Consider the following 22,155-nt stretch of genomic DNA (forward strand, 5'->3'; position numbering starts at 1 on the left):
GACGGGGCCCCATGTTTTTAACCGTGTTACATTGTATACATACATAATCCGCAAAAAAAACATGAGCGTTTTTCGCTTTTACATACCTAGTTCATTTTCCACCACTAATTAACACTGTCACATATTATAACCACATTACATTAAATTGATGTTCATTGTCGTGGATAATTGGTAGAGGTCACTATTTGCGGAGGCCAAAAAAAGTTGTTGTTCACCTTTAGACTCTTGTTGGCATTTACTAGATTGTTGAATGTGAGTTAAGCAGTGGTGTACGTTATCTTTGGTGTAAAATTGTATGTTATTCGTTGCACATTGTCTTTACACAAACAAAAATTGATTTAAAATCACATAGCGAGTCACGAATTTAAAAAAAGAAAGAATAATTACGGCCAAGACAGCTGCTAGGTCTCCTACCAAATGCCAGATTATCTGCAAGCCAAAAATAAAATCGTTAATAATTCAATAAAACCAACGAATAAAATTAGTGACAAATCAACCATAAAATTTGATGGCAACAATTTTTGGAAACATTTTTTAAACGTGTGTGTATAACCAATCAAACTTATACTAATTTTGTTTAGATTCATCTTATGTAGATGTCAATTTACAGTTAACACTTATAATAATTACTAAACTATTTAGAACTTGACGTGCATACCGATATCTTTTCAATTTTCAAACTATTACAATCCTTTCATGCAAAGTGAAAGCATTATACGCTTAGAAAAGCGGCGTTCTTTCATTGTGTCCCTATATTTTTTTAAGGAATTTCTTAAAATAGTTTTTGTTGTCTATATTCCATTTTTCTAAATTTATTACCAGACTTCTTCAGTGAAGCCCATTTTTCATACCATACAAAAATATCTCGCTGTGGAAATATAAAACGTATGCAACAGCTAATTTTTTATTACGACTTATCGTCGTACCTCGATAATATATACGAACACGACCATGATATTATATTAGTATGATATCTCCTCCTCCTCTCTCCTATATAGTTTCCATATTTGTATTAGCAGCTCAAACTCAATTCAATACTAAAGGCTCAGTTAACCAATTTTAACTAAGTGATTTTTGATATTTTATTTAATTTTGCATCCACTATGTAATTATAAAATGAATGATTTTTTCAACTGAATCTACATATTGTGTAGAATGTCGTAATTATTATACACTAGACTGTTTATTGTGTAAAGTTAAAAATATTTCAATCAATCACTTGTTATATAGTAATACGAGAAATATGTGCTAAGTTGATCAACCAAGAAATGTGTTAATGTCTCTAGTATTTGTTCATTGGACATTTATGTACATACTGAAAAATTACATGATAAGAAAGAATGTTTTAGAAAGTCTATCTGTGTTGGTAATAAATCAATATGATTGTGTATTGCAAAAAATATGTAAATTATTCCTCAGCATAATTACCCATAAAAGTTGTCCCTTCTTAACCCTTAAAGACGCGTCTTGAACTAGTTTTGGGGTTCCCACTTCATAAATATTTTTCTAGAAATTAATGGGTGTGTAAAATTACAACACATTTTCCGCTTGGAACTCCCTCTTACTATCAATAGTTGATTGGCAATAGGTAACTTGCTTGAATGTGCTGCCAAATATCACCCTGGTCAAATCGGTGTCAAATTATTACTGACGCCTATGTAATTATTTGCAAGAAAATGCGAAAGTCTGCGAGAAATTTGCACTCTCACATGCCAGAAATATGCACGGCTACAGGCTAAATCAAATTCAAGGGAGATCTAACGCATAATGAGAACATGTTTTACGTAATAAAAAACTTGCTACGTGACCTGCTCACTTTTCTCGCATAATGTCAGCCAGACAATCTATAGACCTTGCTTTCTCCTCACCTGCTTTCTCCGATTTCTACTTTTGTAGCACTTGCCCACCGATAACGACTTTTTTAGATTTTAAACTTTTTAAAATTATTTTAAAATTTTGGATTTCACAACTAATTTGATACTTAATTAGGTCAGAACTTGAATTACATGTTTTATTTGTGTGAACTCTCCGACCTGGAACCTTGAAAATTCTTCTTGCTTGCGTGGATCAGTTTTGTTAGGTACCCACGTTGGAAATACTGCTGTGTAACACGTCACGTTGTAAAAATTGTATAGCACGTCACGTTGCGCAGTAATCGTATACAAAGCAGGTATATAGAACTTTTCATTGGGCATAAAATGGGTCATCGACCAGTAGCCTTGAGATACGGAGAGGATTATGCCGGCAGACAGACTAACCTAACCTAACAGATTTCAGAATGGATTTAAGGCTTGGGTGATTCATGAAATGGAAAAGGGTTGATAATTAAAAGGGCCGAGATAACGGGGAATGTAGTAATGTGTTACATAGCATGTTTCATTTTACTATGTTGCATGTGTAAATATAAAATATTTGGGGAGAGGGATTAGACCACATTTCTAAAAATAAAGTGGATAAACAGATAAATTTGAGGTAATTTAACAACTTACACGTAACATGCACATGAACATGGAATTATTGTAAGGATCTGAAGAAGGAATAAACTATTCAGAAAGCTTGCTATATTTACCATGTCCTCTGAATCCATGAATTAATTTCTTTCAAATTATGAATGAATGAATGCATTTCTTCAAATTATTATGACTTGAAAAATATCATTATATTCATTATACTCATTTTTCGAATTATTTTCTGAACATTGCATGACTCCTGCGCGAGATTAAATTCAGAAAGCCATTTCTACTCTTGATGAGATATAAAATTTGTATGTAAAGTTTATTATGCTCAAATAAACTCAAGTAAAATTAAAATCATGAATGCATGCACATACTTTCCTTTAATTGTTAGAATTTGTAAAGACCTTATCAAAGGAAGATGATAAAATTCCTTGTAGATTTAATACATTCTGTGATATGCAAATTTCTCGTCTTTCTCTCCATCTAGGCGCGTATGTGCTCATGAATATTTGTTGTTGCAAAACGTTATTGCAAAGCCGGGCGAGAAAAACAAAGAAAACAAAACATTACTTTTCCCCATTCCCAACTATAATCAATTTTTAATTAGTGGTAGCTTTAAATTAATGACACTTAAAGCCTGGTGCTGATTTGGTTGTCAGCTCAGGCATCGTGTTTTCACATTTGCTTGCCCAATTTCGACATGATTTCCTCAAATGTCGCAGGAGGACTTAACCAATTAAGTATTTGCTCATGGGACCGGCGTCAGACCATTGTCCAGAAAGTAAGAATAAAAAGAAAGATGTTTGTTTTAAGATGAATTTTAATTATCTCAAAATGAATTTGAAGGTCCGAAATGAGTTGGTCAAGCGAAATATAATGAGCTTGGACTATTTCAACGACTCCGTGGTGAAATTTAATATGAGAATCACGTCAATTTGTTGGCACCAAAAGTACCCATATTGCTTCGCAGTCGGCTCAAAACATGGGGACATTTCTGTAGGATCGTTAGACAGGAAATTGGACAACGCTGAAGATTTTGGGTCAGGATGGATTCCAAGCATTAAGCAAACTGTTAAAGGAGTTAGTAACTTCAAGTGAAAATTATGATATGCACAATTTTAAATATTTACTATAATTTAATTCAGTCGGGACCTGGGGGCTCAATCACGGATATGAAATTTGACCAAAATGAAAGAAACATTTTGTACAGAACTTCAATTGACAGCACAGTTTCGAGGATTGACTTTGAACATTCCGGAAATAGTTTGACATATATGAATCATGACAGCTACACGTAAGCGTTTAAATGCAAGTCATTTGTTAATACTTGAATATCGTTCCTTGATTGATGATAGTTCTAAATAGAAACTGGTTTACCGCAATGGACATTGACTTTCGTGCAAGAATACTGGCTGCTGGAGACAATCGTGGATATGTGCGATTTTTCAATCTCCAAGATGGAAAACTAATTGGATCACATCAGCTTCATAAGTCAAAGGTACACCACATTGAATTCTGCAAAAGGTATGCAAAATATTAGCCACTTCACACTTTAAAAATATGACAATTTGTAAAATCAACTTCTTTCCCTTTAGGGATCCAAACATAATTGTAACTGCTGGTCTTTTAAAAGAGTCTTCCGTGCGAATTTGGGATATCCGAACACTGAACTCAAAGGTTGGCCCATTGGCGACGTTGGAACACAACGCTGGCGTTAATGCTGCTCGATTCAATCCTACTGATGGAACGAAGTTGATGACAAGCGATCAAGATAGTGAAATTAGAGTGTATCCATTTCAGAGCTCGATTTTGGGAGAACCAGAACCAATAATTATCAATCAGTATCATCGACAATTTCAACATCTCACACCGTATGAATATTTAAATATTCGCATGCGTGCAAAGTCCATAATATACGTAATTAATCCATGCACATCTTTCGTTTCATTATTCGTATTAGGATTAAGGCAGAGTGGCATCCGTTGGCGGATCTGATTGTAATAGGAAAATTTCCTAAAAATTCACCTGGTGCTCCAAAAAATTCAGTGCGAAAAAGCATAGAATTGTATAATCCAGAAAATGGAGACTGTGTTGCAGAAATATTTCAACCATCTAATAAAATCGTGAGCTTAAATGTGTTTAACCCAACTGGAGAGCTGCTGGCTTCTGGAATGAGTACGGACACACATAATCTAGATTTTTTAACATATCAATTTCCGATTTAAATTTCATTTCATTTCATTCTAGGCTCCGAACTGGTTATTTGGAGGCCAACTGCTATTAGAGATATTGATGATAATTGCCAGGAAGGTGACAATGATAATCTTATCAGATGTGGAAATTCAAACCAGACTATGGGATTGTCTCAAGATGCTCGAAATCGCCTCCGAGGTAAAAATACAACTGGTACTCGTCGAGCTCGAAGGACTCGGGAATACAGCCCTGTAGATGATGATGACGACGAAAATAATGAAAATGACAAAAAGACGAAACGACCCAGGAAGGTTCCAGCATCATCCACAAAGACTAAAACGACTTCCAAGAAAAAGTAATATATTTTTTAAGGCGACCATCTTCTTTTGCTTTCAGTTCCTCCGAGACAATTCATAGGAATTGTGAACTTGCTTTCCTTTAGTACTTTACTTATCGACTGATTGTGATATTCAATAATGTTGACAATGCAAAGATGACTTTGATACGATAGAGTCAGATCTTGCATATTTAATTTTAACTGCGTAATGCAATAATGATAATAACGGTGACTGATTGATGACTTTCCCCATACTGGAATTAATTGACTTTGTGGTTCTACCGAGTACCTGCTTTGATTATACAATTTTATTACTATTATTATCCTTCATAGAACTGGTAAAAATCAGCCCTTGAGTAAATCCATAATATGTACATTATCTTATGTTCTGATCTCTGAACAATAAAAAAGCCACAAGTGACATTTAACTAGTTTAACATCTTAATAATGTTACGACGAAGGGCGTTCATCTCCTCGGATTGCTCTATATTTGGCCATTTCTGCTGGAAAAACGCTCGTCAGTTCTACGAGTAAGTGGGCTCGAAATCTTCGATAAGAGTCAATCTTTCCTCGAACCGCTTCATTTTTATTCATTGCTTTCTCCATGCAATCCTTGGTATACAACTGCGGATTTCTCCCGGAGTCAATGTAACTGCAATTATGAAATGCACCGAATTTGTACTTTACATATATATTGCTCATAACCAAACTATTTGCAAACTGTCAATACTTACTCGAATACTTCCAACGGGACGTGAACATCTTGAACTTGCGATTTCAATTTTTCAATTTCTTGCAGCCCTGATACAACGGTTTGTCTGTGTAGAAAAACAATTTACAATCATTACAGTCTATCACAATTTATAAATACGTTTTCTTCAGAAACCTTACATTTTCTGATTCAGCACATTTTGCCCTTGGGGTTGAAAATCGCTCACAATGATTTTAATTTGCCGAATGTTCTCTACAAATTGTTCCAGTGATTGTTCCAACTGCTCTAATGAAGAACTCATTGTCTGTCAGTTTGCAATTCACAAAATATTTTAATTTGAATTCTTTTCTTATTAACAAACTGCAAACACTTAATTTAACGCCTTGGTCAGAGTTGCTATACTTCGAACTAAAGTACAATGTACTTAACAAGGAATATGTATCAAGTAAAAATTAGCGTATTGTAATTTTAATTTCAGAATTTTTTGAAATTTTTTATTTAAAACAAAAATCACCTCAACCAACAGTGCAACAGCAGAGATATTATTATTTTTGCTGAATGATGACGCCGCCAAACTCGAGTTGCGGGCAGTTCTTTACATTTTCATGTGCTCAGGCAATGAAGCAATTTTCCGCTAAATTACGTTTCACTGATTTAAAATAACTTTTGTTTACTTTTTGCTCGGCTTGTTTACATTTATCGGTGAAAGTCATTCAATTATTGTGTTGACGTTCGGAGAAAGCAAGGTTGGTGGGAATATGGTAAGTATTGGATTTGTCTATGATCATATTGTGCATTATTTTATTTTGTTTTTATTTAATTTAAAAGCGAATTGGGACTAAAATTGAAGAAATATGTAAATGAAAGTGCTTATCTTCCCCCTCCCTTCTTGCCTTCCCCGACGACATAGACTACTGCTGCTTGGTAAGTTCAAAGCAAAAATAATTGATGAAGATCAAATTAAAGTTGAATGTAATTTAATCCCATGCACCTCATTTTTAGGAACATAATTACAAGAATTACACGATGCATTTACTTGTAAACACGATCAACTTGAATTTAAAACGATTGACGAAACCATCATCACTTGTTCTGCTGTTCAATGTAAACTCTCGTCGTCCACTCTATTTGTCATCCAGTTTGTTCAACAATGAAACAACGACGCCTCCCCCATCGGTTTCTGAAGATCCAGCAGGAAACAGCGTGTTCCTTAAGAAAAAATATTCAGACACGTTACTTTTGCCGAAGACTGATTTTCCTATGAAAGTAGCTCATGCAAAACGTGAGGAACATGAGAACACAATTGCTAATGTGAGTAGTAATTGTCATCCAGCCCAGCATAACGTTTGGTCTGTAAACAATTTGTACCAATTTGCAGAAACGCCAATTTGAACAATTGTACGGATTCCAAAGTCTTTGGAGGCAAGGTCAACCAGAATTTGTTTTACATGATGGTCCACCTTATGCTAACGGAGATGTGCATATAGGTCACGCGGTTAACAAAGTATATAACAAATTCTAGTAATTAAACCCCAATTAAGGTAACATTACTTATAGCTAAACACTTGTGAAATTTATCATTTCAGATTTTAAAGGATATCACAAATCGATACAAGTTGTTGCGAGGATATCAAATTAATTACATCCCTGGTTGGGACTGTCACGGCCTTCCTATTGAACTAAAGGCCACGAAAGATGGAAAACGCGGAATCCTGACGGATCCTCTTTCCATACAAACGGCTGCCAGGAAAATCGTGGATGAATCTATTGCCAAACACATTGAGGCTTTTAAACGATGGGGAATTTTGGCCGAATGGAATAGGTAATTATTGGATATTCTAATATTGGTGGCGACATTTGAAGTTAGTACAATTATGCATAATTTTTCAACTAGTACTATATTTTTGTCTTGAAAATTTTTTGGCGGAATAGCCCGTATAAAACCTTTGACAAATCATACATCAAAGCCGAGCTCCAGGCCTTTCTTCAGCTGTATGACAAAAAACTAGTGTTTCGCGATTTAAAACCTGTCTACTGGTCTCCTTCAAGCAAGTAAGGTTCTTTATTTTTTTTAAATTACAATTTGTATTTGCATTGCCACTTTAGCTAATCCTAAACGTTACCTTTTCTGCCGACAGGACCGCACTTGCCGAAGCAGAGCTAGAGTACAATCAGAAACATGAAAGTCCTTCCGTTTTCTTGTCTCTTGACCTTGAATCAACCAATATTCAAGAGTTTATTTCAAAAATTGATGCTACTACACCTACTGTGTTAGACAAAGATGCTCAAGTTCAAGTTTTAATTTGGACAACAACTCCATGGACCTTGCCATCAAACAGAGCCATCGCATTTAACAAGACTGAGAAATATTGTTTGCTCGATGCAAGACAAAGCAATAACAAAGTTTTTTACGTTGTGGCTTCAGCTCTTCGAACGCAATTTTGTGTTGCGAAGAACGCCAATTATGCCACAGTCCTTGAATTTTCAGGTATTTATCATAGATTAAATTCGTGATGAAATTAAAAAACATAATACTTTCGAATCCTATACATTGCATTGTGTCAATTTTAGGGGAACACCTTAGCAAATTGACTTACAAGCATCCTTGGTTTGAAAATGAGATTTGTCCTTTCGTCCATAGTGATCACGTTACAATGGAGAAAGGAACCGGACTTGTGCACGTTGCACCGGCTCATGGCCATGACGATTTTGTTCTTGGGCTGCAGCACAATCTCGCAATGGATTGTTACGTAGATGACCAAGGAGAATTCGACTCTACCATTCCCAAGCTAAAAGCCCTTCCTGTGTTATCGTTGGGGAATAAAGTTATAATGAAGGAATTAGCCAACAAAATTGTATGCTCCACCACAATCATCCATTCCTACCCCTACGACTGGAGAACAAAGTTGCCTGTAATCATCAAGACGAGTAAACAATGGTTCGTCCATACCGAAGATTTAAAATCAAAGGCATTGGTATGTCAAGGCAAATATATTCACTAATGTATTGTACATAGATATAAGATTAGCAATTCATATATATTTTATTGTGCATTTCAGGATTTATTGAAAAATGTGCACATTCATCCAAAGAATGTAGAGAATGGAATGCTGTCTCAATTGATTCGTCGACCCTTTTGGTGCATTTCGAGACAAAGAACATGGGGAGTCCCTATTCCCGTACTATACAACAAAGAAACTGGAGAACCCTTGATCAACAAGAAAATAGTTGATCGTTTATGCGAACTTGTGGATAAGTCCAGCAATATAGACTATTGGTGGACTTGTCCCGTCTCTGAAATAATCCCTGATGACATGGATCCTGACGACTTTACGAAAGGAAAAGTATGAACATTCTATTTATTTGCAAGTGTATATTATATATTCATTTGTTGTATATTGTATACTCTTACCAGGACATTTTCGACATTTGGTACGACAGTGGACTTTCTTGGCATCTTCTTGGTGGAAAGATTGCGGACATGTATCTTGAAGGAAAAGATCAATTTCAAGGGTGGTTTCAGTCATCACTCCTTTTGTCAACTGCTTTACGAGAGACATCTCCCTACAAGTAAGATTGAGTATCCAAATTGAACGAATGTTAATTGTTTTTCTAATTCTTATGAATCTCATTTTTTCAGAAATTTATATGTCCACGGATTCGTAGTGGATGAACATGGAAAGAAAATGTCGAAATCTATAGGGAATGTCGTGAGCCCTTGGAGCGTTGTTACTGGATGTGCTGAGCGGAATCAGCCAGCATATGGAGCTGATGTGCTCAGGTTAGTGCTGCCGAGATCGCATTTGTGTAAAAAAAACTTATTTCAAGACTGATTAATTTCTCAAAGGTGGTGGGTGGCTGCCCAAGGATCTGCGGATGGGGGTAATATCTCCGCGAGCTCTGCACTGCTCCGCTCTGCGGATGAAAGTGTTCAGAAATTGCGAAATGTCATCAAGTTTTTAATAAGTTACTGCAACGAAGCAGCGGCTGCGGATTTGAATTTAGATAACATTTCTTACGATGAACTAATGTACACGGATCAGTATATGCTAGCATTGTTAAGAGATTTTCGTAATCAGGTAAGAGTTTATCGATCGTCGATTACGAATGTAATTTTACATAACTCAATACTTCACATTAGGTTACAACGCATTATGAAGACTATAACTATCACCGGGTACTCATGAAAACTTTACACTTTGCAACATCTGAAGTTTCATCGCAATATTTTACGTGGGCAAAAGACAGGTAATTTGTTTATATAAATATTCCTCGAATTAATTTCACTGTAAATTCATGTTAAGAATTGTTTTAATTTTTTCAGGCTTTATTGTGATTTTTTGCAAAGTCAAAGTAGAAAATCTTGCATTTATGTTCTTAGTCAGATTTACTCTACACTGTCAAAAATTCTGGCTCCAGTGCTACCTTATCTAGTCGAAGAAAGCTACTCTCACTACAAATTAGGCAATCAGTCAATCTTTAAGTCCACCTGGTTTGCGGAGGAACCTTCGTGGGATAACAAAAACATAACCACAACATTCGATTTAGTATTGGATATTAGAGAATCGCTTAATCACATTATTGGTGCCAACAACCCAAAAGATCTCTGGGTAGAATTACAATGCGATGCAAAGAATTTCCAGACCTTGCAGGTACAGGAATAATCACAAGTATACTTAAATACATGTAAAACTTGGAAATACAATACTACTTTTGTATCCTAGATTTTACACCCTCTACCTGATGATGACATTGACAAATGTGATTCCGAACTCTGCGATATCCTCCAAATTTCAGGGCTTGATTTAAAGTGCTATGAAGTAGGAGAAAGCAACCCAAAAACAGATCCTTTACAACCCATTAACTTTGCCATAAAGCCGACAGGCGTTGGACACAGCCACACGGGCTATTCAGTTGGAATTTGTAAAACGAAAATGATGCAATGTGCTCGATGTAGGAGATTCTGCTGTACTCCAGGAGATGTATTGTGCACACGCTGTCTCAGTGTTATGAAAAGTATTTTACAGAAACAGTCTCAAGCAACGTCTCCAGCGCAGGTAGAAAGTTCGAAAAAGAAAGTCGTCAATATTTAGTTATTTATTAGTAGATATCATTTGAGATTACATAGCATAGTTATTTTTACTGTTAGTCCGTTTTGTTATACATACTTAAGTCACTGTATGTATATTGTTATGTTATTTTGTTTTTACCCGAAAAAAATGAGACTTGAATTAAATTGAATTGATTGACTGATTGATTGATTTTAGATACCCACTCTGGCCCTTGACCCATAGCATTATAGCATTATCACACATATTACTAGTACAAGATATACATACTCATCATCATTAGTGGTGTTAGAATTAAGCTGAATTATGACTATTTAAAAAATATTTGAATTTGACAAAACTACTTTTACTGCTACAGTAGGGCATGATTTCAACTTTTCCTTAACATTGTCATATTTCGTCATGAGTATTTGTGTCTTGGGTCGAGTCTTGGGTAGCAGAATGGCTGCGAGGATCACACATTCTTCAGCTTGACTTTCTCCGTGTAAAACTCCTACTAAAAAGTCTAATAGTGATGAGGCTTGTTGATTGATTTCACAAATTTGAAAAAACTTTTTCAAAATTTTGGAATACAACCATACAATTCCCATCCCACATTCCTTAATCGTTATATTTAAATTATTTCCAACCCGTTTCCCCATTTCTGTAAAGTCTTGCACTCCTCCATTTTCTTCCAGGATGACCAATGTCATTATAGTAAATTGGAGAATAATTCGTTCCGTAAATGTTTCGGCTGCATCAAACTGAGTTTCCAGTAGTTTTTGAAAACTTTCCAATTGGTTCACCACATTTGTAGTGGAATTACATGTCCCCTTGTTGCTTATACAAAACTTGCATCGTTCCCAGACATAGGTGCGAAGTGAAAGCTTGTTCAAGTCGTTTAAATCCCATTTTTGCTTAAGTTTCATAACCCATTTGACGAGAACAGTATATGTATTATCACTTTCTCCAACCATGAGCTTAATCTCCATCTCATTAATTTCAGCATCCTCGCCATTCGCTAAATTATTGTCAACCACACTCGAGACTAAAATGGATGGAAATCTGTACAAATTATTATGAACCAACCCCAAAACTAGCATCAGTTTGAGGAAATCTCTCCTTTCTCCAGCCGTCATGGATGAGACGGGAACTTTCTCCGGTGCGAAATACAGGGTTTGCAAGTACCAAAGTAGCGTCGGCTTACTCATTCGGCTCAAATAAGTGTAATCCGTCAAAAACAGAGTGTCATCGTTCCCCATTCTGGGGACATCTTCCTCCGCAAACTCTTTAATTATGGGGACAAATAACTTGAACATATTTTGACCCAGGTCAAATTCCACGTTGCAAATAAACTCGATAACTTTCTTCACTACAAACTCTCTAATTTTTGGGTGAACCTCATTATCCCACAAGTACAAAAGGACCTCGTGTACTTCATCCAGTTGGGAAATGTCCAGCAAAAGAGAGACGACTTTCCGTTTCACGCTAACATTATCCGCGTGGAGAAAGTTCTCCTTGACCAATTTCACTGCCTCAATTTGTGAAATGTTTCGACACGTCGAGGAAAGTGAGTCCATGCAGAAAATTGCAAAGTCTCCGATGAAAAAGTTGTTTAAAACAGAAATGCATTTTGTCGGAAGTACGACGTTTTTTATACTCTGAAGCACCACGTTTCGAACGAAGAATTTACACTGGAACTCTTCTTGACTGTTTACGTCGTAGAAAACTTGTTGAATTTTTGATGAATCCGGATAAAATAGAGACAGTGAGTTTGCAAAGTTGGCAGGTTCCCATAAAATGGAAAGTATTGTGATCGCATTGCATCTTACTTGATCCTCTTTTGAGTCGTCTTGTGCCGTTTCGAGACATGTTTCCACAATTATTGCAGAGTACTTGGAAAAGCCTAGTGTTTTTAGTGACCATAAAAATCTATTATACGGTTTTAAATCGCAAGTAATTAAAATTTGGTCGATAACGTATTCAATAAATTGGTCGTCCAAATTTTCTGGGAGTGTGAGCAAGAGAAAGTTCATTAACCTTGGCGAGACTGAAATTTTCAGCGTGTTGATATTTGCAGATAACAGTTCAGAAATGTTTGGAATGTGAGAAATATCGTCGAAATTAAGAGACTGTGGATAATCCACTAGAAATTCGATAAGTCGTGACTGTGTCCAGGGATATGTTGATAGAGAAAAGTGCTTTCTCGTCCACTTTTTCCTACGGTGCTTTAATTCCTTGAAACTTTGCGTAATAAATAACAACGCTTCGTGGATCACGTGAGGATTGAATTGTTCGATGGGAACATCAAGTGGGAACACTTTTTCTAGCATGGAGTCGTGTAATATTAAGAATTTTTCGTAATTTTCGTACGATTTTAAAATATTTGGAAGTTTTCCACCAAAAAACAAATCCATTTCTGTAGTTTTATACAGTAATCTCTCACACATATATTTCTGAGTTTCTTCATTAATTTCGATATTCATTGATAATTTTATGCCAATGATGACACTCCATAAATACGTAGCTTTGTCTGAAGGTTGACTTTGCAACAGTAATTTTTCAAGAATTTCTAATAAGCGTGTCTTATTCTCAATTGTGACTTTCTTCCAACTGCGAATCATTGAAGACTTTTTATCCAAATGATTAGTTACTTCAAATAAGAAAATATTTCTTAATTTCGGTACATTATTTTGCTTAAGATAGTTTGCAATTTGGATTAATGTAATATCTTCTGTGGCAAAACATGATTTAATTGATGACTTCAAAATAATGGGCTCATTCGTGAATAATCTATCCAATTTATTGCTGGTCATGGGTGCTTCAAAATTTTGTTGGCCCATGGTCCAAAGTAAATCTGCATGAACTTGTTCCGAATAACTTTCTCCATTCCCGTTTAAACACTGAAACACCGATTTGCTCAGCTCTTGCCTGATTTCCACGGGTATATTTGCCTTCATTACAGAACTCATGTTTATCACGTATTCTGGAAAATTTTGCATAGACTTTCCATATTTGTTGGTGAAAGCATCATTATAAATCATCCAGCGACTCTCCTTATCGGGTAAAATATTAATCCATCTCATTTCAAAATCTGGTGCAACAGTGACAAACTCTTCTATCGTCTCTGGAAGTAGATTCTCCAAAAGTTGTGTAAATTCCTCTCGAGAAAGTAATTGATTCACTGTGAAAGGATCCAGCAAAAAAGGTTCAAATATTTGTGCCTGCCCATTCAGCACGAGTCTTTTCTTGCTATTGAGATTTGAGAGAAGGGCTTTCGTTGTACGTGCCGTTGGAGAGAAATATTCAATCCACTCGACATTTCTCCAAGTCTCGAAAAACTCTACACATTTCTCGGGAGCAGTTATGCACAAATATTCCAAAGTCGCTTTACACTCCTGCAACAATAGGATTGGAGGACGTTTACAATTTAAATTGTTTCCGGCACTTGAGGAACAGGCTTTTAGAAATCTTAAAACTTGTGATAAAATCTCAAAGGCGAGATCCCCGTCTTTCTCTGCAATTTTGAGGAGTTGTCGTTTTCTGAGCTTTGAAGCAAAGTATTTGCCACTTTGTGCCTCATTTATGAAAATTTTACGTAGTGTCGCTACAGAACAGGCAGGTAGTAATGGGAGGGCTGCGTAGTCTCCAAATTTTTCACGCACCAAGCGGAAAATCTGCCCGCATTTGTCTTCATCTTTAAGGTGCGATGTGAGGTTTTTTATAATTTGTCTTCTTGTCCGGTATGACACGGTGGGTAGTACGATTTTAACCAGAGTCTTTGGTTTAGTAAGGGGCGAATCGTAGGTCATCTGAAACATCCATTTCAATTTAAGAGCTAATCCGACCAAGAGTTTATCTTCAGCTTTTAACAGCTCGAGAATGAGGAGAGGACGATGTAATCTGTTGGCGAGTTCGAGTTTAAGTCGTGCCGATGAAAAATCGCCGAGGTCGAGGGTCTCTAGAAGATCGTCCAATTCGTACTCTTCGATGGAGAGGAGTTGAATTTCTAGGACAAATTTTTGTATCTCTTTCATCTTCCAGGAGATCGATTCACTTGATCTAAACGCTTCCACGAGGGTAGCAAGTCGACCGGTTATTTCTACATGAAAAAATTCCAAAACCGAGTTTTTATATTAATTTTAATTAGTTTAAAATAAAATAACTTACCCGACATTTCTGAAATGTTTTTTCAACAAAAATTGACTCCAAGAAACTGCACTCTAGCCAGAAATATCTACTATAAATGAAAAGCAGCAGCGAGTTTGATGTCGATATTTCTGCACACAGAACTTTTTGATCAAACTAACATAGAAATTTCTAGTGCAGCATTTGCATACAAGCGACGACGTGTGTATGTAAATACAGTACGTGCACATAACCATTTGATATTTGGGTTGATTAACATTTTAACAACTTTCATGCACCAAAATACTAACAATAAGCCGGCTAGCCAGGAGCAAACCTGACATTTCATGGGAGAAGAAGAAATTGGAATGATATCATTCATATGTACACAGTTTAACAGCAATTCCCGAACCATTAATATTTTCCGTCAGCACGAAAGCAGCCAGACTCCTGCTGTACATAGATTATGTATTCTGCCTTATGCAAACTTTCTCAACTTGGGCGGATGTTGCATGATTGGCAAAACCACCTTTGCGTGAAAGTTGCCAAGAAAGTACTCAACAACATGTATTCGCTTATGTACATTCTGGTGCTAATGGTCTTCTGGAGCCGGTCATAAGAACATGAAATAATCAAACAACCTGTAATTTGACGGACTGACTTGACTTGAAATCCACTCCAACAAAATTGGCATGTTCATTTCATACAGAGTCGTATTCTCCGATGCAGTTTTTCTCAAGATGCCTGCTTAAGAAATGTTATGCAACTCGAGCACAATTGTAATGTCGTCGTCTAAAAAAAACTTAAAATGCATTCTATTCATGAATATGCCTCCAGTCGAGCGATGCACATTACATTATTGTTCCAAATGCATTCTTGATGGCTGGCATGTCTCATCATCATTGTTGAATACAACTCAAACCTGACTGGCTGCAGGGTTCATGGGCAAGTGTAACAAGGAGAGATGAGCTACGTACGTATGCTGCATTTAGTTTTAAACTCAGCAAAAACTACAAAATTCAAGGTTAAACTAAATGAGTCCCACCATGGTTCATTATACATACAACAAATATTGTGTTGCATTGTAAGTAGTAACAAGCAAGACGAAACTTTACATATAATTTAGGATCTGTATTATTGGAGTCATTTCCACACCGAGCTCAACTGGTTGCACCGAACGAAACAAGTTACATATTTTTTTTAATGGATTTCAATTTTGTATAATTTTATGAAGACTTGGATATCAGAAAATTCAATCCCGCTGCTCGTGCTGCATACATTTTGGTAAGTACAAATTTTACTTACTTTTCTTTTTGTCACGACTAATCCTAAATTGAATCACACGCCAAAGCTGTGTATGTATTTACATATGTATGCAGAATCGAGGAGTCATAATGAAAGTCAATGAAGGTGGGCGTAACAATGGGTGGATGGATTTTGTGGTCTTTAATATATCGGTATTCACCATGTCATGTAGAGCATATCTTTGTGTGCATGACATGTTTTTCAACCGAAACCTTCCATGTCATGAATTTTGACCAGGCTCGTATATACAAGTGCATATGTGTTTTTCCTGTGTAACAATAAATTCTGTTACTATACTTATCAGACTTGTGTGAATGTGTAACAAAAGCCAGGAAACTTTCAAGCTGTTACCACGAATAAAAGCATTACATTTTCGCTGGGCTGCTAGGCTGCTTACCCCTCCCTTTCATAATATTACGTGACTACAGACTTTGTGATTTCCATTATGTACGGAGTAATGGGCTTCCGATTCGTTTTAGTTTTTCCGTCTCGCTTCTCGTTTTTGCAACAAAAAGCCATTGGCATTTCAGTCAGAGAACTTGTGTGGCACTAGTCGTTCGTTGGGTGAAAGAGTGTCAGGACCGAGAACTGTTTAGTCTCGGACGGTAAGCAAGCAGTGGTTATTCGAGACGAGTTTCCTTTTACGGACATCTTTTTGAGATTACGTATCCTCAAGAGTGCATCGAGGCAGGCTGCATGAGAACCAAGTAGTTAACGAGATTACTCAGACAAAATAAGGGATTGATTCCCCTCTCATCTTTTCCCCCTGACAAATAAACAGGGTATGAGACACCCTACTACTACTCACCCGGTTTCTGTCTAGTTTCGGGAGAATCGGGGTTTCGGATAGGGAGAGAAAGGGCATTCGATAGAACAACTTTACAGACTTGTCATTCCACAGCCGGTTCCGGATCGTATCTTCTCCTTAATATCAGAGTAGGTTTAATATATTGTAAGTGCAGAGAAATAGATTTTTACTATTTAAATACACATTTGGAAAACTGCGAAACCTGAGAGGCTGAGTTAAAGAAGGTTGGGAAATATTTTGGGATAAACAATTCTAGTGTCATTAAGCTTCATTATTTACAATGTTTTGTGCAATTTGACTCGGAGCAATTTGCTAAGTGGTGCATACACCTTTCTCACTCTTTTCTCATTACAATTTCCATGCAGTTGTACAGGTTAATCTTTATTCTGCCCATTGCCCTTGATTTTGTATGTGCAACTTTTTCATGAGTCAATAAAATATTATCTCCGTCCAATCCAACTCTGCTTGTTACACGTTACACCTCAGCAGATGAGTCAGTCCAATTTGCGTACACTTCTCTGTCACAGAAAAAAAACACTTGTCTGTCACAGAAAAATATGTAATACATTCGTTGAATTATGTACTTAGGCATATTTTAATATATTGATTTATTGATTTATTCATTAGATTCCAAACGTGTGTGGGTGTCGTGACCAGCCAACACCAACCGGTGAAAGTGGGTGCTTATTACATAAAAGTGGAGCATATAAAATAGGAACGAACATAGTAATCAGTCACGGCGAAGTAGAATTTCTTTGTGAAATAATTCGACGGAAATTAAGCTATATTTCTACCAAAGGGTAATTATGGCCTTATTATTGTTCACATTGGGTTTCTGTTTGTATCATCAATCCGTACACATCTGATTTCATGAATACTTGGTCAACTATTTATTCATATTTCTATTTTGCATTTTAGCAAATCACAAAATGGGTCCACCATCCTTCAAAACTGATTTGGAGCCAATTTTCTCCAACGAATCCGAGCCATTAGGAATTAAACTTTGGAACCTTAACAAATTCACGAAAAATGCACAAAACGCCTTAGAATCCGCATCAGCTTCTGAGAAGGACGAATTTATTGCCTCCATCCCTCATGTAACTTATCTCGAGAGAAAGACACGTCTCGAATTGGCGAATATTCTGAAAAGACCGGGCCCCATTTTCGAAACGTGGAAATCCGAGGATAAATCTCTGCTTTACAATTCTCTCCATAATATTCACTGGATATTCACTGACAGTGAATGTTCACCTCTCGTCTCAAACCCTGATTTCTTGGTGAAGGATCTCTTCCCAACTTTGTCTCATTCTTGCAGAAAGAAAGTCGTGAGACAAATGGGAAAGCTGTGTCTGGAAAAAGATGTTGAAAACGTTACCACCATTTACAACAAACTCTTGGAAATTTATGGCATCAAAATTGCCAAGTATCTCCTTCCGGCCTGCAATCAGTCACTCATTGACTCCTTGATCGCAGCCAACAAAGTCAAATTGGAGCATAACCAACTTCTCGCTGTGTACAAGAAACATCCGGAAACTGGAATAAAATATTTGCAAGGACTTTACCAAGATCTCTCTCAATCCAATCCATCATCTCGAAGAGGTTCCAACGTCAATGTAATTTGCTCGAATCAATTCTTCAACTTGAAGGATTCCTGCCCTTTCACCCTGAAATTGGTGGCGCAGAACAATCCCTCCGAATTTATGAACCTCGTCGAAAAATATGAACCATTTGCATCTGTTACGTTAGGATGGCGACTAACTCAGCGTTTGTTAGAACATGGCAAGGACAGGATCATTTCCAGCAACAAGGCTGCGGCCTATGCCAAAATACTGTGTCATTCTGCAGTCATGAGAATCTTATCGGCTGAAGAATATTTCGCATTTTTTGTAAAACTATTCCCAGAAAATGTGACCGATTTTCTAGCAGATTTTGAAATATCGGATCATCCTGCTCCCTCCTTGTTTACGTGGCTCAACAAATACGCTCCAGAACTGAGATTCGAGAAATTGGATGCTGCATTCAAGTCTTGCTATAATAACAAAAGTATTCTCGACTTTCCTCAAGAAATGGTCACGTCAAGAATGCTCCACATATTGGGACCAGAATTACGAGATAAATGGGTAGATATGAGATTATCTCAACCCGACACGGGCACCCCGTATCTTTTCAATGACCCACTCTTCAACCATCCCGTCCACCTGGAGGGGTACTGGGAAGCATTCAGAACACCGGATAAGTCCATTCCACGCATTAAACAGTATTTAGCGACAGGTAAATCATAATTGCCCTTAATAAATAATTTAAAACTAATTCACATTTAATTTGAAATACCAATAAAATCTTGTCATGTGTAGAATCCGATGTTACCCGACGAACGGACCTTCTCACATCACTGGTCAACACTTGTGCCATCAACAAGGACAAAACCGCTCTGAAAGAAGTTTGTCAATTCGTCTCATCTCGATTTCGAAATGACAATACACAAGTTCGAATAGAGTTCTTGCGTACCGTATCAGATCTCTTTGATCTCTTAAAATTGGACGAGGATCACTGGAAACCGCTCAACGAACTCTTGCACATTTCCTCCATCAATAATGAAATTTCTTGGAATTCACACGTTTTGGAACGCATATTGGAAAAATCGATCCATTTCCGAGTGGAGAGAGATTTGCCGGTCGATACACAAATTCAGCACTATATTAAAATGAAGTCACACTCATTTTGCATGGGAGAAACTTGGTGCATTGCTACTTCCAATCCAGTCCTGGAACGGAAGAGCTTAAAATTATTTACAGAACATCTCAGCTCCATGTTCTCCCTCGCGACGACTTATCCGTCTGACAGCGCCATCACGTCGGTAATTATTTCTCTTTTTGAGTCATACTCAGGGTGGAACAGAAGACGTAAAAGTAGCAAGGATTTCAAATCAAATGGGACAAAAACTATGGATTTGCTCACTGCGACTGAATCGTCCTGGTTAATGAAGAGACTTCAAGATGTCCTCGAATCTTACCACGAGTCGAATAAACAGCGAGTAATTTCCGCTCTGAATAATGACCTCCCAGCGAAGGCTGCCTTGATGCCTCGTCTCCTTAAATGTTACCCAGATCCATCTCTCTTTGCTCGATTGTTGAGGAAGGAACCGAAAAAATTGGACGAGTTGACGGACGACATTCTTGATTTTATTCTCGCCTCAACCAAAGTTGTACAGTGGGGACCGGTCCTCAAGAAATTCAGAACTTCCGGTCTACCCCGATTAGCTGAGAAGTTTGTCAACAAATGTCTCCAAATTGCTGAAGATGAGGAAGAAAGTCTGAAAGAGCGAACCAATTCAATTTTTATCCTCTCATTTTTATTAGATTCGAACAAATTTGCTGCATGGATTTCAAAATATTATCCAGAGGATGTTCCAAAATTTGATAATTACACTCCCGAAGAAATTGGGGTGATTTATGGAATCCGTAAAATGATTGCACAATCCTTAAGCAACTTGAGCATTCCTTCAGCCGGAATTCCAGCGCTGGTTCACTTCTGCAAAGGAGATTATCTCAAGTTATCTGTGGGATCGTTGTACTCGATCGTTGAGAATTCTCCACTTAATCAAAAACTTGTAGAATTTCTTCTCGACCTTGCCAACCGTCCCGTGTCCGTTAAAAAGCACGCTATTCGACTCATGATTTCCATTTCGACAAATGAAGAGAATATCAAATTTCTCAAAAATTTGTGGACTTCTGAAAAACACTACTCAATCAGGACAATCCTGTTTAACCGAATTTTTGAATTTTTCCTTCAAAACAATTCCGAAGAAACATGGGAGCTGGTCAAATCCAGCGTGACTTCCCTCTCTGCAAATGACCACCCATTTTTAAGCGATTTGGGTCGAACTGGTTACATCCTGTCTCCAGGAATGCCAAATGAAAAACTTTCACAATATTTTAAACTTGCTTTGGACAAAATCAGTTCAATCGCTACAACTCTGCCGGAATGCAAGTGGGTGAAAGTCACCATTCTCCAATGTATAATTCCAACCAATATCAAATTCATTGAGGAATCCCTGATCCAATCCATTTTCGAACAACATCTCTTCAATCTGAAGGATGAAGCTGATATGCAATCCGTCTCAGTTTACTTATCTCTTAATTACTTGTTCCACTACCCAAACTCTAAGGTGGACATTGTAACGTCATACTTGGAAAAACTTATCGGACCCGCATGGGATACAAGCTGCAAGGATTCATACACCTCATTTCCGGCCAAGCAATCTCTCAGCTTCTTTGTGGAACAGTTAGCATTGCGATCATTCCAAGTGGAGTCGGGATACGTTGAAAATCTATCAGCGGAAAAATATGTCGAAATTTTCTCCCAGATTCAACAATATCTTCGAACTTCATCTCGAGACGTTTCAGAATTCTTTGTTGATGATTTGTTCCTCAGTTTTAGCATCATTTTTCACACGCATTACAAATCTGACGAATTAGACGAGTTGGTCACGGTAGGAAAAGAGATTGGAAAACTTGCCGATTTTTGCGTTGGTGTTTACAAGCCTGAAATTATTTCCGTTTTTTCCGAAGCTGCCAAGAGATTCATAAGCTATTGTTGCAGCGAAAGATTACGGGATAGGAAATCAAATTCTGATTCGGATGGTGCCCGAATAATTTTCATAGTTGATGGAATCCTGGAATCGACGGGATCAATTGATACGGCGATAATAGCGTCGCAACTTCTCCTCTCCAGCTTTGGAGTTATTCAAAAAGGGCATAAATTTGAAGGCCATTTTGCCAACATTATGAAAAAATTGGCTCAAGTAAAGGATAAAACCGTCCAAATTTTTGTCAGGTATGGGACTGCTCAATGCAGACCTAATCGTGGCTTTGACATTCTTGTGTAATAAATATCACGTACTATACACATCAATTACTGTCTGTACTCTCGTAAATATGCTTTTTTGATGCGTAACATTTGTGTAAAAATGTATGTACATATTTACAATTGACCAATTATTTACTATGTGGTTATTCCGCTCCAGCAATACTATAATAACATGAATTTGTTCCTTTGATGTGTAATAAAATTTGCTAATGTATGTAATCACCACAACTTGTCTATAAATTAGGTCGGAACTTGTGCAATAATAAAAGCCGGTGTCTTAATCATTCCAATACATCAAC

General features: G+C 37.0%; 5 protein-coding genes and 1 long non-coding RNA gene across 17 annotated transcripts in view; 3 read left to right on the forward strand and 3 right to left on the reverse strand.

Annotated features, from left to right (window-relative positions):
- Positions 1 to 2,227, reverse strand: part of LOC110853781 — a 35,567-nt gene extending 33,340 nt beyond the window's left edge. For 2 of the 7 annotated variants that reach the window (XR_004835524.1, XR_002548260.2), the window contains exons 1-2: positions 1,869 to 2,219; positions 87 to 429 (exon numbers count right to left, since the gene is read on the reverse strand). This is a non-coding gene — a long non-coding RNA (uncharacterized LOC110853781). Of the gene's footprint in view, positions 1 to 86; positions 430 to 1,428; positions 1,765 to 1,808 lie in introns of those variants that run through there. The other 5 variants (XR_004835526.1, XR_004835527.1, XR_004835525.1 and 2 more) reach the window with 5 other exon arrangements.
- A 736-nt stretch (positions 2,228 to 2,963) lies between these two features.
- On the forward strand, positions 2,964 to 5,409 carry LOC110853733 (DNA damage-binding protein 2). Its single transcript, XM_022102050.2, has 7 exons — positions 2,964 to 3,237; positions 3,303 to 3,536; positions 3,602 to 3,750; positions 3,822 to 3,980; positions 4,052 to 4,327; positions 4,417 to 4,631; positions 4,704 to 5,409. Exons 1-7 carry the CDS (start codon positions 3,157 to 3,159, stop codon positions 5,006 to 5,008), a joined length of 1,419 nt encoding a protein of 472 aa, XP_021957742.1. The 5' UTR covers positions 2,964 to 3,156; the 3' UTR covers positions 5,009 to 5,409.
- LOC110853735 (mediator of RNA polymerase II transcription subunit 10) lies at positions 5,280 to 6,276 on the reverse strand. The gene is made up of 3 exons (XM_022102051.1): positions 5,878 to 6,276; positions 5,721 to 5,804; positions 5,280 to 5,638 (listed from the first exon to the last, which is right to left on the reverse strand). Exons 1-3 carry the CDS (start codon positions 5,997 to 5,999, stop codon positions 5,437 to 5,439), a joined length of 408 nt encoding a protein of 135 aa, XP_021957743.1. The 5' UTR covers positions 6,000 to 6,276; the 3' UTR covers positions 5,280 to 5,436.
- Positions 6,277 to 6,321: 45 nt separating this feature from the next.
- On the forward strand, positions 6,322 to 10,955 carry LOC110853732 (isoleucine--tRNA ligase, mitochondrial). Its single transcript, XM_022102049.2, has 15 exons — positions 6,322 to 6,459; positions 6,527 to 6,622; positions 6,701 to 7,009; positions 7,077 to 7,202; positions 7,285 to 7,520; positions 7,631 to 7,750; positions 7,837 to 8,186; positions 8,270 to 8,673; positions 8,758 to 9,042; positions 9,114 to 9,268; positions 9,339 to 9,479; positions 9,546 to 9,777; positions 9,840 to 9,946; positions 10,023 to 10,350; positions 10,423 to 10,955. Exons 3-15 carry the CDS (start codon positions 6,725 to 6,727, stop codon positions 10,789 to 10,791), a joined length of 3,138 nt encoding a protein of 1,045 aa, XP_021957741.1. The 5' UTR covers positions 6,322 to 6,459; positions 6,527 to 6,622; positions 6,701 to 6,724; the 3' UTR covers positions 10,792 to 10,955.
- On the reverse strand, positions 10,781 to 15,211 carry LOC118436531. Its single transcript, XM_035854826.1, has 2 exons — positions 14,917 to 15,211; positions 10,781 to 14,848 (listed from the first exon to the last, which is right to left on the reverse strand). Exons 1-2 carry the CDS (start codon positions 14,921 to 14,923, stop codon positions 11,082 to 11,084), a joined length of 3,774 nt encoding a protein of 1,257 aa, XP_035710719.1. The 5' UTR covers positions 14,924 to 15,211; the 3' UTR covers positions 10,781 to 11,081.
- A 742-nt stretch (positions 15,212 to 15,953) lies between these two features.
- LOC110853794 lies at positions 15,954 to 22,148 on the forward strand. 6 transcript variants are annotated; one of them, XM_022102127.2, is made up of 4 exons: positions 15,954 to 16,158; positions 17,615 to 17,787; positions 17,906 to 19,258; positions 19,342 to 22,148. In XM_022102127.2, exons 3-4 carry the CDS (start codon positions 17,917 to 17,919, stop codon positions 21,873 to 21,875), a joined length of 3,876 nt encoding a protein of 1,291 aa, XP_021957819.1. In that variant the 5' UTR covers positions 15,954 to 16,158; positions 17,615 to 17,787; positions 17,906 to 17,916; the 3' UTR covers positions 21,876 to 22,148. The 6 variants fall into 6 exon arrangements, with proteins under 6 accessions (XP_021957819.1, XP_035710869.1, XP_035710867.1 ...); XM_035854976.1 differs by lacking the exon at positions 15,954 to 16,158 and adding an exon at positions 16,666 to 16,784; XM_035854974.1 differs by lacking the exon at positions 15,954 to 16,158 and adding an exon at positions 16,818 to 17,211.
- Positions 22,149 to 22,155: the final 7 nt, after the last annotated feature.

The sequence above is a fragment of the Folsomia candida genome, unplaced genomic scaffold (assembly GCF_002217175.1).
Source record: "Folsomia candida strain VU population unplaced genomic scaffold, ASM221717v1 Fcan01_Sc009, whole genome shotgun sequence".
Taxonomy (NCBI): Eukaryota; Metazoa; Arthropoda; class Collembola; order Entomobryomorpha; family Isotomidae; genus Folsomia; species Folsomia candida.